At 39.4% G+C, this 17,303-nt stretch overlaps 1 protein-coding gene across 5 annotated transcripts in view; it reads left to right on the top strand.

The window, feature by feature from the left end:
• ZC3H8 (zinc finger CCCH-type containing 8) overlaps window positions 1-15,579 on the top strand; it is a 36,872-nt gene extending 21,293 nt beyond the window's left edge. For 3 of the 5 annotated variants that reach the window (XM_059659174.1, XM_059659173.1, XM_059659172.1), the window contains exons 6-11: window positions 599-732; window positions 2,678-2,800; window positions 3,167-3,280; window positions 5,206-5,313; window positions 6,576-6,627; window positions 14,979-15,578. In XM_059659174.1, the coding sequence (XP_059515157.1) occupies window positions 599-732; window positions 2,678-2,800; window positions 3,167-3,280; window positions 5,206-5,313; window positions 6,576-6,605 (509 nt within the window). In that variant the 3' untranslated portion in view covers window positions 6,606-6,627; window positions 14,979-15,578. Of the gene's footprint in view, window positions 1-598; window positions 733-2,677; window positions 2,801-3,166; window positions 3,281-5,205; window positions 5,314-6,575; window positions 6,628-14,978 lie in introns of all 5 variants that reach the window. The other 2 variants (XM_059659176.1, XM_059659175.1) reach the window with 1 other exon arrangement.
• The last annotated feature ends 1,724 nt before the right edge of the window (window positions 15,580-17,303 follow it).

The raw sequence follows: 17,303 nt of genomic DNA, 5'->3' as shown, positions 1-17,303 counted from the left end.
GTTTGTATTGCTGTCAGCTGAAGATGAATTGACTCAATGTCAGGGATGGTGGTGTGTCAGACTAATTTCACGTATGTATTCTTTTAGATGTCTTAGTTTCAGGTGTACAGCTTAGTGATTAGTCAGTTATATAACTGTAAGGTGAGTTACATAAATACGTCCAGTACCCATCTGACCCCATACATAGTTATTACAGTATCATTGTGTAAATGCAATACTTGATCCTCATTTACTGCCTCCCCCCTTAAAATGCTTTTCTGTTTCATATGAGTCATAGATGAGTTCAATCTGTATGAAACGTTTTCAGTGGAAAATCTGATAGTAATCTACACAGTCAGTTTAAACATTTGACGTTTTACTGTTATAGTGTTATGGTAGTTCCTAATTAGATTCCTTATATCCTGAACACTTCAGAAGGATCTGGCTTGTGGCTAGACCGGGGACCGAACCTGCAGTGTAGGTATGTGCCCTGACTAGGAATCAAACCTGAGACCCTTTGGTGTACTGGGCGACGTTCCAAACAACTGAGCCACACAATAGCAGCCAGTGCTGCTGTTGTGCTTTTATATCATCATTAAAGTTAATTTTCTGTTTTCAGATGTTAAACAAAAAAATAAAAACTTTAAAGCTGCCCATAAGAATGGTAAACAGAAGAAAATGAAGCGGAAATGGCCCGGCACTGCAGACAAGGGATCATATGCATCACTGAGGAACAGTGGCTCACAGGGACAGGTAAAAGGACCATTTCTGCCTTACCCTCAGTGACAAGGCACAAAATGAGGGTTATCAGTAGTGAAATCTCCGACAGCAGTGGGCTACACGTTCTCGCTCACACAGGAGCTGCCAGCACCCCATTTAAGCACCGTTGCCATGCATATATGCACCTCAGTATTCCCTTCATTTGGTTTACATTGACTTGATTTTTAGTGTTGTGCAGTCAGTGTATATGGATTGACAGACGGGTAACGGGGAGAAAATACAATAATCATGAGCATGTTTCAAAGGCCACAGAGTCTTACAAAGTTTCTGCTGTTGCAGTCCTGGGTCTACTGGGTCTAGACTCCCCCTGGAAAAAAAAAAGAATATATCCGAGCATTGGCCTTACCACCCACCTCTACCCTCCTCTTAGTTTGATTTTGCTTATAAAAGTTCTTTACATGTAATCAGGGTGGTTCAATAAATGACTCTGGACTCGGCCTTTCTGAGGGCTTCTAAACTGGTGGTAACCATTTTTATCAGGTTTGTCCAAAGGGACATGTGCTAAATTACTAGAAATACTAAACTGTATATTTATATACAATCTTGCTCCGCCCCCATATTTAACAAATGAGGAATCAGGCCCTGAGGTTTCAGGTGACTGTCGTGGCCACCCAGGGCCAGGCCAGTGCTGGCACTTCGTGTTCTGACCCCCACCCCCATGAGTATTTCCTTTCATTTGGTTTACATTGACTTAAAAGGTTATTCAGCCAAAGCTGAGAGCTTTTCTATATGAGAAACAAATCTAAGTATATATGTTACAATTTAATAAGAGAACCAAAGATTTAAATTGACGTATTTATAAGACAATTATTTGATAGTGCTCAGTGAAAATTTGACATTATTATGAAGCAGACATATAAACATACAGCCACCTCCCTTCTTTGTATTTCTCAAACTATTAAGAAATTTGATGTGCAGAAGCTAGAAGCTGTATTACAAGTTAACACACTAGCAGTGATTTATGCTTCTAGAGAGCTAAAATGTATTATGAGATCCCCTTTTGTTTTTATACCTTTATGACCATCTTTGAGGGGATAGTTCTAGTTACATTTGTTTTTTGTTATTTTTATCCTCACCTGAGGACATGCTTAGAGAGGAATGGAGAGAGAGAAATATCAACCGATCGGTTGCCTTTCTTATGCTCCCTGACTGGCGATCAAACTCTCAACCCAGGTATGTGCCTTGATCTCACACCTTTTGGTGCACAGGTCAACACTTAACCAAATGATCCACTTAGGTTGGGCTACATTTGTTCATTTGAGCTGGTCGGTATACTTAGCTCACACCCAGAGAGCATCTCATTGACATGAAACATTACACTGCTTTTAGTTTTTATGATTTCCAGTTTTGTCTCCATTTTTCTAAAGAGCCTTGTTCTTGCCTGGCTGGTATGGCTCAGTGGTTGAGCATCGACCTATGAACCAGGAGCACAATGTTTGATTCCCGGTCAGGGCACATGCCCAGGTTATGGGCTCGATCCCAGAAGGGGGTGTGCAGGAGGCAGCCGATCAATGATTATTTTTCATCATTGATGTTTCTATTTCTCCCTCTCCCTTCCTCTCTGAAATCAATAAAAAATGTTTTAAAAAATAAAAATAAAGAGACTTGCTCTTACATTTCGCTCTCTATCACAAGTAGTAGCACTTTTATTTTTCTTATTCATTTAAAAAAGTAAGGGCAAAGTACAATAAAATATTCAAATTGTATAAATACTAAAGTTCAATGATAGAATGCTGTTGAAACTGGCAAAATATTCACTTTTCAACTGGTGTACAAAAGTCCAGATCTTATATGTGAAGGTCAATTTAGAAAAATTACTTTTTAATGTTTTGTATGTGTTTTAAAATAATTTGTGCAATGAAATAAAATATTTCATTTTCTGTTTCTCACATTTAGTTTTTTGTTTTTGTTTTCAAAGGATGATAAACCTAAAGAGAATCAGCAGCACGTGCAAATGAGTCAGGGGTTCATCAACCAACATACAGTGGAGCGAAAGGGAAAGCAAGTTTGTAAATATTTCCTTGAAAGGAAATGTATTAAGGTATGAAAAATGTGTAAGCAAAAACATACTGAAATGGAAGGTGTAGCAAAAATGTACTAAGATTGACTCCTATTTCCATTAAACACTCTAAAAGCATACCTGTTTCCTCTTGGAAAATGTTCACTTAGAAAATTTTACTAAAATACTTTTTTAAGTTTAAGAAAGATAATTTTTTAAAAATGTTTTGTATTACAGATGTTTAGGCCTCTAAAATTTTAAGTAGATAAATATGATAACTCTAAGAATTGAACCATATAGCTTCTAAGACTATTTTTTTTCTGGAATTATTTGTTTATCTAAAGTTTAGTAGGAATTGTAATGAGTTAACTGTGAAAAATAATTTTTTTGTTTCTTCTTTTGGCCCAGGGAGACGAATGTAAATTTGATCATGATGCAGAGATAGAGAAGAAAAAGGAAATGTGTAAATTTTATGTACAAGGATATTGTACCAAAGCTGAAAACTGTCTGTATTTGCATAATATCCTTTATCACAAGATATAACTTTACTCTTCATAAGCACTTATGTGAACATTTAAAATATGTACAATTTTGAATGGAACCAGTGTCTTAGCTATGGCAAAGACAAGCCATACTTTATTATCCAAGCCCAACTCACTATTGAAGTGATTCAGTTGTATATAGATTTTTTATTTCACGTAAGAAAAGAGGGATCCCTTAGAAAGTCTCTCACATGAAGTATAGTAGGTTTGTGAGACCTGTTTAAGTCCAGAAAGACTTTGTCAGAATTTCTGCTGTGACATTCAGTCATTGAATCTAACAGAGGCAGGACTTCATTATTTGGGAATGCTTGTTTTCTGTATATTTTGTATTCTGTAGGGGTTAACTTTTCCTTGATTTGAAGCTAACCCTCACTTCAGAGCATAGGGTACAGACATGTTGTAAAAACATGAACATTTTAAGGTAATAACACCTTTGATTACTTTTAGTCATTAGAACAGGAAATCACAAATTCTAACCTGAGATTTTTTTTCCTGGGAAACAATGCTGACATTGTATAAATTGATTCTTATACATGAAGGATTCAGAGTTGTTAAGACATAACATTGTCATTGACTTGAATTTCTCTACCCCAAAAGAATGTTTTAAAAATAATCACACTTCTCAGGGTATTTAAAATACACATCTCTTTTCTTTTAAAATTTTATTGACTTGAGGCCCAGTGCATGAAATTCGTGCATGGGGGGAGGTCCCCCTCAGCCCAGCCTTCACCCTCTCCAATCGGGGACCCCTCAGGGAATGTCCGACTGCCGGTTTAGGCCCGATCCTTGGGATCGGGCCTAAACTGGCAGTCGGACATCCCTCTCACAATCCTGGACCGCTGGCTCCTAATCACTCACCTGCCTGGTTGCCCCCAACTGCCCCCTGCTGCCGGCCAGGTCGCCCCCAACTGCCCCCTCCCTGCCGCCCTGGTCGCTCCTAACTGCCCCCTTACCTGCTGGCCTGGTCACCCCTTACTGCACCCCATGCTGGCCTGGTTGCCCCCAACTGCCCCCCCACCCCCTGCAGGCCTGGTCGCCCCTCATGGCCCCCCGCAAGCCTGGTTACCCCACGCAGGCTGCTTGTTCAGTCGTTTGGTCGTCCCTCACTAACTTCCCTGCTGGCCTGGTCGTAGGCAGCCATCTTGTGAGGGTGTAATGGTCAATTTGCATATTACCGCTTTATTATATAGGATTTTAAAGAGGGAAGAAGAGAGTGAGAAGAGAGAGAAATGTCAGTTTGTTGTTCCATTTATTTATGCATTCACTGGCTGATTCTTGTATGTGCTCTGACTGGGGATCAGACCCGTAACCTAGAGCATCAGAATGATGCTCTAACCCAGTGGTTGTCAACCTTGGCTGCACATTAGAATCGCCTGGGAATCTTTTTAAAAATCCTGATTTCTGGGCCTCATCCTCCGGAAATTCTGTTTCTTTGTTATGGGTTGGGGCCACAACATTAGTAACAATTTCTGGAGGATGAGGCCCAGAAATCAGGATTTTAAAAAGATTCCCAGGTAATGCTAATGTGCAGCCAAGGTTGAGAACCACTGCTCTAACCAATTGAGCTAACGGGCTAGAGCAGGGGTGGGCAAACTTTTTGACTCGAGGGCCACAATGGGTTCTTAAACTGGACCGGAGGGCCGGAACAAAAGCATGGATGGAGTGTTTGTGTGAACTAATACATGTTAACACTGCTGCTGGTGAAGGAGCGGAGGGGAGAGCAAGAGAACCCTCCGCTCTTTCGGCTCCGCGGGCCGGATAGAACAGCCGAACGGGCCGGATCCGGCCCGCGGCCGTAGTTTGCCCACAGCTGGGCTAGAGCCACACCTCTTACTTATATCAAAGTCATCACAAATTGTTTTAGTTGGATTAAGATTGTTCTCTTCCTTAACATTTGGGATACATGAATATCCTTGCAAGTTTTATCACACAGGAGCAAAATGTTATCAAGGCGAGGGCTGCAAGTTTTCCCATGCTCCTCTGACTGCTGAAACACAGGAACTTTTGGTTAAAGTAAGTACAGTTTTAGTCATCTTTTGTTGTTATTTTTTAAAGAATTTGTTTGAATTAAGGGTGAGAATTTGAAAAGCTATTGTTCTTGGAGGAACATGCCTCCTAGCTTAGCAAATAGCATATATTAGGACTGATAATCTGAGAATTTACTTCAGCTTAGAATATTATTATTCATTTTTATATTTTTCCTTGTAGCTTGAAGGAAAATTTACACTCGTTGCTGGTATTAATTTGAGTATTCTTAGAACCTTGAATGTAGTTAGAAATGTTAATAGCTAAGCTAAAAAAGGAAACAGCAAATAGGAGAAAGGTAAGGAAAGTTAAGGATCATTGGTTGGTTGATAAATATTTTAGAGTCACATTACAGAATATTCTAGCTCTTTCAAGCCTTTTCTTTAAATATTCTTTCAGTCTGTGAGAAAGGATAATTGAAAAGTAATAGTCATTTATATTCTATCATTTCCCATATGTTATTTGGAGCAAGTCTCAAAAATTAAATTGACATATAAGTGAAAATAAAAGATTATTTTAAAACTAAGCCATACCATATTGTGACAGTTGTTTTGAACACATGCAAATGTTAGAAACTCAAAGGTGCTTATCTATACTAACAATAGAGGAATATGCAAATTCGCTGGGGTGCCGTCACATAACAACCAATCAGGACGGGGGGCAGGGACGGGGCCGCAGCAAAAAGCTCTCAGCATGCCTGTGCTGGGGGTCCAAAGGGTGCGGAGAGGAAGGGAGAGCAGATAGGCAGGGGAATCAGGCCAGGAGGGGAGAGCAGATAGGCAATTAGGGGGATCAGGCCAGGACGGGAGAGCAGATAGGCAGTTAGGGGGATCAGGCCAGGAGGGGAGAGCAGTTAGGGGCATCAGGCAGGCAGGCAGGGGAGCGGTTAGGAGCCAGTGGTTCCAGATTGTGAGAGGAATCCTGGATTGGAGAGGGTGCAGGCCAGGCTGAGGGACCTCACCCTTCCCCCCCCCCCATGCACGAATTTCATGCACCAGTCCTCTAGTTTCTAGATATTTTTAGGTTGTAAAATCTGAAGGGTTACTCTAGAATTAGAAGTCATACCAAATATTTATTTGTTTGTTAGTATGAAATATGTATGGGAAAATGGCATATAAAATTTGTTTTTCAGTTTCTCTTACAGTCAACATTAGATGATTACTGGATGAATATTATTGGATCATGAGAAAAATTACGAGTATTATGGTATATGTGATATGCATAAAATGATTGTTTTTTTTTCATATTAGGTTTTAAACACTGAAAAGAAGTCATCATGAAAACCAAAAACATAAAAATAAGGTAAAATTAAGATTTAGTGCATTTTTTTTTTCTGAAACATCTCTAGAAGTTGGCATGGAAACAGGACCTTTTCCATTTTCTTAAATAGAAGTAATTTTCTCTTTACTCCCCCACTAAAAAAATGATAAAATATTTGGTACATACGCATAGATATATAGGGTGTCCCAAAAAATGTTTGCACACTTTGAAAAATTACAAAGGCAGTGTTTATTGAAATACATTTATTTTCAAAATGTAATAGAAATCAGCTGTTAAAGAGTATTACCCTGTATATTATGGGTCTCCATGGACCTGCTTCCTCCTCTGCGTTTGTCACTATCTTTCACATTTTTATTTTCCTCCTCTGTTTCTTTGTAAATTTACCAAAGGTACATAGTTCACTAAATAGTATATTTAGTTGTGCTTGTGTTTGGGTTTTATTTAAATACTATCATCCTCTGTATTTATTGGTGACTTGCTGTTCTCACTCAACATTATCCTTCTAAGATTTATGTAAATGCATGCAGCTGTCATTCATTCACTTTTACTCCTACATAGTATTTTAATAATTGAGTATGTTATAGTTTATTTATTTTTTTATTGATGAACACTGAGGTTATTTTCAGTTTTTTAAATACACACTGTTACTACAAATAATCATGTTCATGTCTCCTGATACAAAAGTGTGTGAGTTATCCTGGGTGTATACTAAGGAATAGAGTTGTTGCATTATCTTAATATTTAAGATGATACCAATCTTCTGTAAAGTGCTTGTAACAGTTTGTACTCCCACCAATTGTGTTAAAGAGCTTTTGATCCACTTGCCAACAATTTTTTTTAACCAATTTAGTAGGTGGAAAAATCGTGTCCATAGCTTTATTTTATGTACTTATTTTTATTTTAAAAAAATATATTTATTGATTTTTTTACAGAGAGGAAGGGAGAGGGATAGAGAGTTAGAAACTTCGATGAGAGAGAGAGAGACATCGATCAGCTGCCTCCTGCACACCCCCTACTGGGGATGTGCCCGCAACCAAGGTACATGCCCTTGACCGGAATTGAACCTGGGACCCTTCAGTCCATAGGCCGACGCTCTATCCACTGAGCCAAACTGGTTAGGGCTTATGTACTTATTTTTAATATATTTTTATTGATTTCAGACAGGAAGGGAGAAAAAGATAGAAACATCAATGATGAGAGAGAATCATTGATTGGCTGTCTCCTGCATGCTCCCTTCTGGGGATTGAGCCTGACACCCAGGCATGTGTCCTTCACCAGAATTGAATCCCGGCCCCTTCAGTCTGCAGGCCAATGCTCTATCCACTGAGCTAAACTGGCTAGGCCCATAGCTTTATTTTCATGAATGTCTTTGCTTGTTGGGCTGATTGTCCTCTATAAATTGGTTTTACATATTCCACGTATAATCCTTTGTGAGGTATGTGTGGCAGGTTTTTTTCCATTTTGTGGGCTGTCTTTTCACTTTTTTTGAGGTGTCTCAATGAGCAGAATTATTTTGGCAATTTTTTTCTTATGGTATGTTTTGTGTTTCATATCTTATTTAAGAAATCCTTCCCAGTCATGAAGCTATAAAATACTTTAATATTTTTTTAAGTTTTACTTTTTACCTTTATATTTTAACTAGTAGCCTGGTGCATGAAATTCGTGCACGTTAAAAGGGAATTAATTAGCAGAAATATTTTAATATTGCTATTTGCCCTTTCTCTATAATATAAGTGTGAGAGATGAAAGGAAATTAGTAAAATGTATATGAAAATAATAGATAAATTTATTAAATAAACAGTAACAAAAGGATATAACAACAGAGGCATGATATAAAAATGACAAAATCATGATATAAAAACAAAAACATGATATAAAAACAACAGTGATGCAAACAATGACTGATAAAGTGATTAAACTTATTCTAATATCTCCCTGTACACCACATTAAGAGTGAAAACACTTTCAGAGTGCTTGACTAATTTCCCTTGTGCTGAAGTATTTAGAACTTTAACTGTAACGTCACATGCTCTTCAAACTCAAGGGAAAGCAACATATAACTGACCATGTGCGAAAATGGGTTCAGGTAGGAATATGCCTACTCAGTCTAGAGTTTGTCCTTGTGATTTGTTAATAGTCATCACAAATGCTGGCATCACAGGAAACTGTCATCGAAACAATTTAAATGGGAGGCCAGTGTCAGATGGGGACAAATCAATTCTTGGAATCAGAACAACCTCTCCCTCTGCATATCCTGTTAATACTTCATCTTCGATAATGTTAGGTTGCAATCTTTTGACAATAAATCTGGTACTATTACAAAGACCCCATTTACTATTAAGATTTCTCAATAGCATGATGATTGCACCCACTTTCAATTTTAATTTATGACATGGCATTCCCAAAGGAGTAATACTATTAAGAAATTCGATGGGAAAATTTTCTTTTTCAGCATCATCTGTGGAATCAATGGAATCATCACTCAAATATGTGTGAAAATCTCCATTGAGTATATCCAAAATTTCTTCATTTGCTTTTTGAACGTGCTCATTTTTTGGACAAAGAATTGCATGTTTATATATTTTTAATATTATCTATAGGTATAGTATTTCCAAAGGTAGCTTCAATAATAGATCCATTACAAATCATTTCACAGGGAATTTCAGTAATATCCATTCCTAAATGAAAACTGCTATTTTTGCCATCTCCAAGTTTTACTAACCATCCACTTTAAGCAGAATCCTCTGATCTCATATTTGTTGTAAGAGACAACTTTCTGAAACATCCCCAAACATTGCAGTACTTTAAACTCGTTTGTACTATGGCAGATTGCATAGCATGCAGTACAATACTGAGATATTGTCGAAAATCCCTTCCAAGAAGGAGAACTTTCCCACCAAATACAACATTCAAATTTCTCTTAGTAATCTGTCTATGGCGTTTATAGCATGACTGGATGCCATGGTGCATTCATCAATAATGAGAAGTTGGGCCTTTTTAATAGTTTTAGCAACTTCACTGTTTATATCGAGTCTAGAAATTGAAGTTTCATTTAGTGGAATGGGTAATTTATATTGGGAATGAAAGGTGCTTCCACCGAGAAGTAAACTTGCAGCAATTCCTGTAGACGCTGTGGGTAAAACAGTACTACCACGACCTCTAATATAATGTATTAAAACTTTATAAAGATCTGCCTCCACGCTCCGAGGTCAGGTTCCTGCTTCAAACCTCGCCCTTACGGAAACAGCTCTGGGAAACAGCTTGGGGAGGGCACAGCCGTTGCCAAGACAACCCCTGCAGGACTGACTTCTTCCGGTTGGTCGAGCCTCGGTCGTGGTCGTGATGTTACACCCAGGGTTTTTATATAAATAGATTCCTTGAACTGAAATTATATCAGTTAACATTTGCCACAGTAATGATGTTAACAAACCACCACAAACTCTCCATACCAGGTAAAAATAAAAATTTCTTTTTCCTGCAGCTGCAGATGGTTGGGTTGGCTGTACTTATGTAGCAGGTCCACTGGGATGGCTCTGCCCCACATTTGTCTTCCTGGGACCAGTAGGCTGGCTGGGCATGTTCTTTTCCTAGCAGCTCAAGAGGTCCTGTTTGCATCACATTTGCATACAACCGTTGGCCAAAGTCAGTCACATATCCAACTCCAAAGTCAAGGAGTAGGAAGGACATTCTTTTTTTTTTATACTTTCTGTGTGGGAGGAGCTTCTATATTACACGAAAAAGAGTGTGGCTATGGCTGTAGGGAGAAAGGAAGAAGTGCAGCTAATCATTTACTTTATTTAATGGTAAGGCTGAATAATATTCCATTGTATGCATATACCACATTTTACTCATTCATCTGTTAATGGTCACTTGAGTTGCTTTCATGTTTTAACTATTGTGAATGATGCTGTTATAGACATGGGTATACAAATATCTTTTGAAACCATATTTTCAATTGTGAATATATATCCAGAAGTAGAATTGCTAGATCATATGGTAATTCTATTTTTAATTTTTTGAGGAACCACCATACTGTTTTCCCCAGCAGCTGTACCACTTCACATTCCCAGCAGGAGTACACAGGATTCCAATTTCTCCATATCCACACCAACATTATTTTGTTTGTTTTTTTGTTTTTGTTTTTTGGAGGTGGTATCTTGTAGTTTTTATTGGCATTTCCTTAATGATCAGTGATGTTGAGCATCTGTTCATGTGCTTATTGGCCATGTGTTTATCTTCTTCAGAGAAATGTCTATTGAAGTTCTTTGCCCAATTTTGAATTGGGTGTTTGTTTTTATAGTTAAGTTTTTAGGAATTCTCTATATTCTGGATATTAGATATTAATCACGATATATATCATTTGCAAATATTTTCTCCCATTCTGTTGGGTTGCCTCTTCATTCTGTTGATAGTGTCCTTTGATGCATAAGATTTAAAAATTTTTATGAAGACAAATTTGTTTGTTTTTACTTTCTGTGCCTTTGGTGTCATATTTAAGAAATCACTGCAAATCCAGTGTCATTAAGCTTTTATCCTATATTTTCTTGTAAGAGTTTTGTAGCTCTGGCTCTTATGTTTAGGTCTTTGATCCATTTTTTGTTAATTTTGTATATGGTATTAGGTAAGGGCCAAAACCTCATTGTTTTGCATATGGATATCCAGTTTTCCCAGCACCATTTATTGAAAGCACTGTCCTTTCCTCATTGAATGATCTTGGCTTCTTATTGAAATATGTGAGAGTTTATTTCTAGGCTCTGTGTTCTATTCCATTCGTCTTTGTTCTTTTTCAACTTTGTTTTGGCTAATTGGGACCCCTTAAGATTTCATACAAATTTTAGGATAGATTTCTCTCTCTCTGCAAAAAAAAAAGTGTCATTGTGATTTTGGTAGGGATTACATTGAATCTGTAGGTCACTGTATAATATTGACAACTTAATAATATTAAGTCTTTTAACACATGAACTGGGGGTCTTTCCATTTTTTACTACTTCTTTAAATTCTTTCAGCAATGTTTCAGAGTTTTCACTGTACAGCTTTTCCCCTTTTGGTCAAGTTAATTCCTAAGTATTTTAATTCTTTTGAGATATAGTAAATGGAATTATTTTCTTAATTTCCTTTTGAGATTGTTTACCATCATTGTATAGAAATGTTACAGATATTTGTTTGTTGACTGTGTATTCTACTATTTTGTTGAATTTGTTTATTCTAGCTTTTCTGTGGAATCTTTAAGTAAATTTTCTACATATGAGATCATTGGATGGATGTTTTTTTCACATGATATAATGTTACACTTAGTAAGAAAGTCAGCATTGTACTTAATGGGCAAACAGAAGAGGCATTTCCACTAGAAATGTCCAATGGGACTGTCTGGTTTCTAAAAGTTGAAGAAGTTCTCTGAAAACATCTGCACCAGGCGCCAGTTTCATTCATGAATGCCCTGGATGAGGCAGTAAAAAGTATTCATGCTATTAAACTTCAGTTCTTGAGTTCTCGTCTTTCATCATCATGTCTCGCAAAATGGAAAGATATTATCACGTGTTTACATTTCCACACTAAGTGGTATTTTGAGGAAGAGCACTCATGCTATATCTGAGTTGAAGCTGAATCAGCTGTGTCTTTATGAATACTCTTTGCTTCAAAGAACAACCGTGGGGCCAGCTCGTTTCTTCAGATGTGGCGGTCTGGCCGGTGCTGTTCCACAGGTGAATGGAGTGACTGTCACTTCAAGGAAAACAACGGGAAATATTTGTTTTCAATGGTAAAATTCTGGCTTTTGAGCACAAAGGACAATATCAGAACATTTTATCTGCCTCTGAGCTTGAAAGCTTTTCTGTACTTAAACATTCTTTTGGTGAAGTTGGTTGGTGATTTTTAAAATACTGTATAGTAGAACATTTGAAAGATCTGCATAAATTAGTAAACTAACATTTTCCAAATAAGCAATGCATGACATCACAAAATTATGCGTGGGCAAAACACCCATCCAACCTGTAATACAGACTAATGTATTTTCATGTAACAGTGTAGATCAGTGGTCGGCAAACTGCGGCTCTTTGGCCCCTTGAGTGTGGCTCTTCCACAAAATACCACGTGCGGGTGCGCATGGAGAGTGCAATTGAAACTTCGTGGCCCATGCGCAGAAGTCGGTATTTTGTGGAAGAGCCACACTCAGTGGCTCGTGAGCTGCTGTTTGCCGACCACTGGGTAGATCATTCCTTGATGTGGTTTCAGATTCTGCATTGCAACTGGAAATTTGTTTGCATTTGTTTATTTGTTTATTTGTTTGTTTGTTTTACAGAAAACTTATTTTACTTAAAATTTTTTTCTAATACTTTTATTTCAAAATTAAATTTATTGAGATGACATTGGTTAATAAAATTACGTAGGTTTCAGGTGTACAACCCTATAATACATCATCTTTATATTGCATTGTGTGTTTAACACCCAAAGTCAAATCTCCATCTGTCACCGTATGTTTTACTCTTGCATATATTTTTAATATTCATTTGACCATCATATAATTCTTAGCGTTTCTTATAGCTGTATTATTGCAGCCCTTTCCAACCGATCTGCCTCCATTTCCACTTTCTTTTCCTTAGAGGGCAGATTTCCCAGTGCACTGCTTCCCCTGCGCCTTCACTGTGTAGTGCCCTGAGTCGGGAGCTGCTTGTCTGCCTTTTACGTTCTCTGTAGTCTCGCCATCTCAGCCTACCGAGCTTTAGTTCCTGCTGCCGTTTGCTCCACTCTGCCCCCCTTGGTTTCCTCCTGGGAACTAAATCTCACCGACCCCTGCAGCTCCAAACAAGCCCATGTATAATGAAACCATAGTTGGTTAAAGAATGAGGACCAGAGGAAATATAAGTAAGAAAGCTGAAAGGGAAAAGCTGTATATGGATTTACACGTGTGTGGCCAGCATGGTTATCATGGCTGTATTAAATTTATATCTGCTCTTTTTTAGAGCCAAAACAAAAAGGATGAGTAGTTTATCTATTTATCTTTTATTATCAGAAAGGTAGATGCAAAACCTCTCCTAATTGTAATTTCATAAAAAACAGTTCTTACGTAGGTCTTCATTATGGAATTCACTGAATAGAATGGATAGCATTTTAATTTCTAAGATCCTGTGTGACAGGTTTCATATAAATTTTTGTGGTCACTTACTAAATGCCACAACAGTAAAACTCAACTTTTGTCAGTTTGTAAGATAAACCAAGTATGTAGCTTTTTGGTGTTTTGACTTGATCCAGTTGTAGAACTGAAGGAATTCCGATCAGAGATGTTAAGTGACTTGTCCCTCACTTCCTGCACAGTTGTCTCGGTTCACTGACTAGGTTCTGATAAGCATAACCATTAGGGGGTTATGGTTATGGATTTCTTACAAAATTGCTTGTAGAGGTCAAAATGCTGTGATTGGGTGATCTGGTCTGAATAATAGGGGCTCAGACTGCCGGTTAGAAGCACCAACACCACACTGGGGTTTAGTGGGATCAGAGTATCTCAGGGTAAGCAGCTGCTGACGAAATGCTAGGATCATACACATGAAGTCCTCCTTAATACCTGTCACAGCTCCACGCAGGGATTATGGGGTGAAATCCAGCTTTGCTATTCACAGATGAGGAAGCTGTGTCTGTGAGAAGGCCACCCAGTTCCTGTTCTTAGTTGTGAACATCATGCATGTGTGCTTCCCTTCCTAACAGAATTCCAGTTTCACTGAGGTGTCCCTGCTTGTCCATGGCTGATCTGTGCTTTGTGTATGACGGCCCTGGCCCCAACCCTTAGGGTGTAGCAACAAGGGTCTAGAGTTGTGATTTCCACCTTGGCGTCACATTGGGATCAGCTAGGAAGCTCTGTAAAAGATAGGGTGCCTGGGGCCCACTCCCAGAAATTCTGATTTGGGGTTGGGGGCTGGGGTGCGAACATGAGATTTTCAGTAGCTTCCAGGTGATTCTGAAGCACAGCCAAGGTTGAAAAACACTGGCCCCAACAAATATTAGAAGTGCCACTCTTTGCCAGCAGTTGGTTCAGGCTTGAAATAGGGATACAGATCCTCTGGTACACTGCTGGGAAAGTGATCATCTCTTGAGATACACAGGAAGAGGCTAGACGTTGCCATGTCTGAATATGACACCCAGAGCGGATGCAGCTGTCTCAGGACTTCAGGGGGAGCTAGCAAACCAGCTGAGGTTGACAGGAGAAACCTGGGAAGAAGCTGGTCCTCGGTAGCTGAGCCATGGAATTCAGCAGCCTTAGTGAGGAGAGAGCCAGCCTTCGGCCTGCACGTTACATATACCACGTGAAATTATATATGTACAATTTCTTTTTATTCTTTACTGTTTGAGCCATTTTGATTTGAGTTCTCTGTTATCTGCAGCCAAAGGCAAGGTGATAAATATGAGCCAAGAATCAAACCTACATTCATTGTCCGAGTCCACCTTTCTGCTCACCCCTCTCCACCGAAGGCTGCGTTCACTGCCTTGGCTCCTGTTGACAGCACACAGCACGAAGCCGGTGTGAGAAAGGAGGAAACACGACATCCGCAAGGAAAGGACCTATTTAGAGGGCTGAGAGGAGAGGAGAGAATGTGCATGTTGACTAGGGAGGGACAAGCTGCCCAGCTCACCTGAAGGTGGTGTTGGTTCCTGTGAAATGTGCAACCCTCCTTTACATCATTTAAAAATGTGGGGGAAGTAAACATTTTTGGTTATTATGTCACTAATTCTGAGGTACGTGTTTGTAGTTAACATCTCTAAGGTTGGAGTGTCTTTTTCAGTTGGTATAATGTCACATTTTAATTGTCAGTTTATTTTTATTAGTACATGAATAATGGCTCTTGTTAGGTTGGTGACATGTTTAGATTTGAATGTAATTTTAAACTGAAGTTGTACATGTATATAGTCAAAAGTTTACTGTGAAGTAAAATTTGTTATGAAATTTATTTTGGATTAATAAATTATGAAAACAAAGAGGTTTTTTATGAAAGAGTGGTTTCTGTCACTTCCCCTGCCCCCTTTGTGTAGGCAGAGTTCTTGATTGATTGATTGATAGATAGGTAGATTTTTTTTTTTTGTAGAGACCTAGAGGAAACGGGGAGAGAGAGAGAGCCAATGATTTGTTGTTCCACTTATTTATGCATTCATTGGTTGATTCTTGTATGTGCCCTGACTGGGGACCAAACCTGTAACCTTGGGGTAGCAGGATGATGCCCCAACCAGCTGAGCCACCCAGCCAGGCTGTGGAAGGCAGAATTCTCAGATGGCTCCCAAGACTTGCCTGGTGACTCCAACCCTCGATGAGTGGGCATTTCTGTGAGTGTGAGGGATTTCACTCCCAGGACTAGTTTATGATACAGATAAAGATGAAGCAGTTATACCTTTGATTTAATTAAGGTCTTGGGTCAGTTGGTTTTGAGTTTAACAAAAAGGAGATGTTCCTGGGTGGGTCTCGGCTGATCAGATGAACCTTTAAAAGACACTGGGCACCTCCTGAAATCAAAGACGAGAAGCAGAGGGAGGGCCTGCCAGCCTGGAAGCTGCCCTGCTGTGCGAGCCCTGGGAACTTGAGTCTTCATGTTACTGAATTCTGCCAGCTAGCTGGATGGACTTGCCTGAGGAGCTCCAGCTCACTTTGTACATCCCCACCTCAGCCTTCAAATCAGCCATTTCCCTAAGGAGCCCAGAAGGTTTTTAATCGCGACAGTCTGTTCAGATGAAGATGCCTTGAGAGTATAGCTGCTTGTGAGCTGTCACATAGATCAAAAGTGACTGGGCCCTGGCCGAGTGGCTCACGCAGTTGGATTCCCGGTCAAGGGCACACACCTGGGTTGCAGGTTCTATCCCAGCCCTGGTTGGGGCCGGTGTGGGAGGCAACCAATGGATGTGTCTCTCTCACATGAATGTTTCTCCCCCTCCCACTCTCAAAAAAACAAAAACAAAAACAAAGGAAAAATACCCTCAGGTGAGGAATTTTTAAAGTGCAACCTTTTGGGGGCTTTTGAGGAGCTCCAAACCTGTTCCACTCACTGGTGACCCCTGGGCGCTGGCTTTGACAGTTACTGTCGTCGTGAGCTGGGGAGGGGGGTGAGATTGGGGCAAGTCATGGCCACCAGGCATTTACTACAACCCAGCTGTTTTTCTTGAGTAAATTCTCTTTGAATTCATCTGTTTGAACTTAATTCCCAGAGTTCTGAAAAAAATGGCTGTAGCCGGTTTTGCCAGAGTGCTCCCGCGATTTGTGAAGGGCATTTTCAGAGATCCTCAGGCACTGGCCCAGAAGCGGAAACCTGGCGCACTCTAGGTATTGTTTGACATCACAATACCTTCTTTTCTAAATTTATATCCGCGCTTTGGAAACATTTGCTTGTGGCTGGTAGGGAGACGGACGGGTGCCATCCTGGGGTCCTTTCTCTTAGCCGCCCGCCTGCCTGCCTGGCTGGCGGGGCTCATCCTCCTGGCAGGATGCTCCTCGCTCCGGGGTTTGGGGACATTCACTCAGCTCCAAACTTTTAAACTATCTTCTTAAGAGGTTCCACAGAAGTGGCCTTATTTATCACTCACATTAAGTCTTAAATGAGTTTTATATGCCAGCTGTATTAAAAAATATTTCAAATTTATTTGCCTGGATATGTTGCTTGGCGGGCATCTCTGTTATATAATGATATAAACTGGACTTTAATCTTGGACTTCCTGAACAAATTTGT

The sequence above is a fragment of the Myotis daubentonii genome, chromosome 12, assembly GCF_963259705.1.
Source record: "Myotis daubentonii chromosome 12, mMyoDau2.1, whole genome shotgun sequence".
In the NCBI taxonomy this organism is placed as follows: domain Eukaryota; kingdom Metazoa; phylum Chordata; class Mammalia; order Chiroptera; family Vespertilionidae; genus Myotis; species Myotis daubentonii.
The sequence above is the reverse complement of the archived record's forward strand: the minus strand, read 5'-3'. Positions and strand labels throughout refer to the sequence as shown.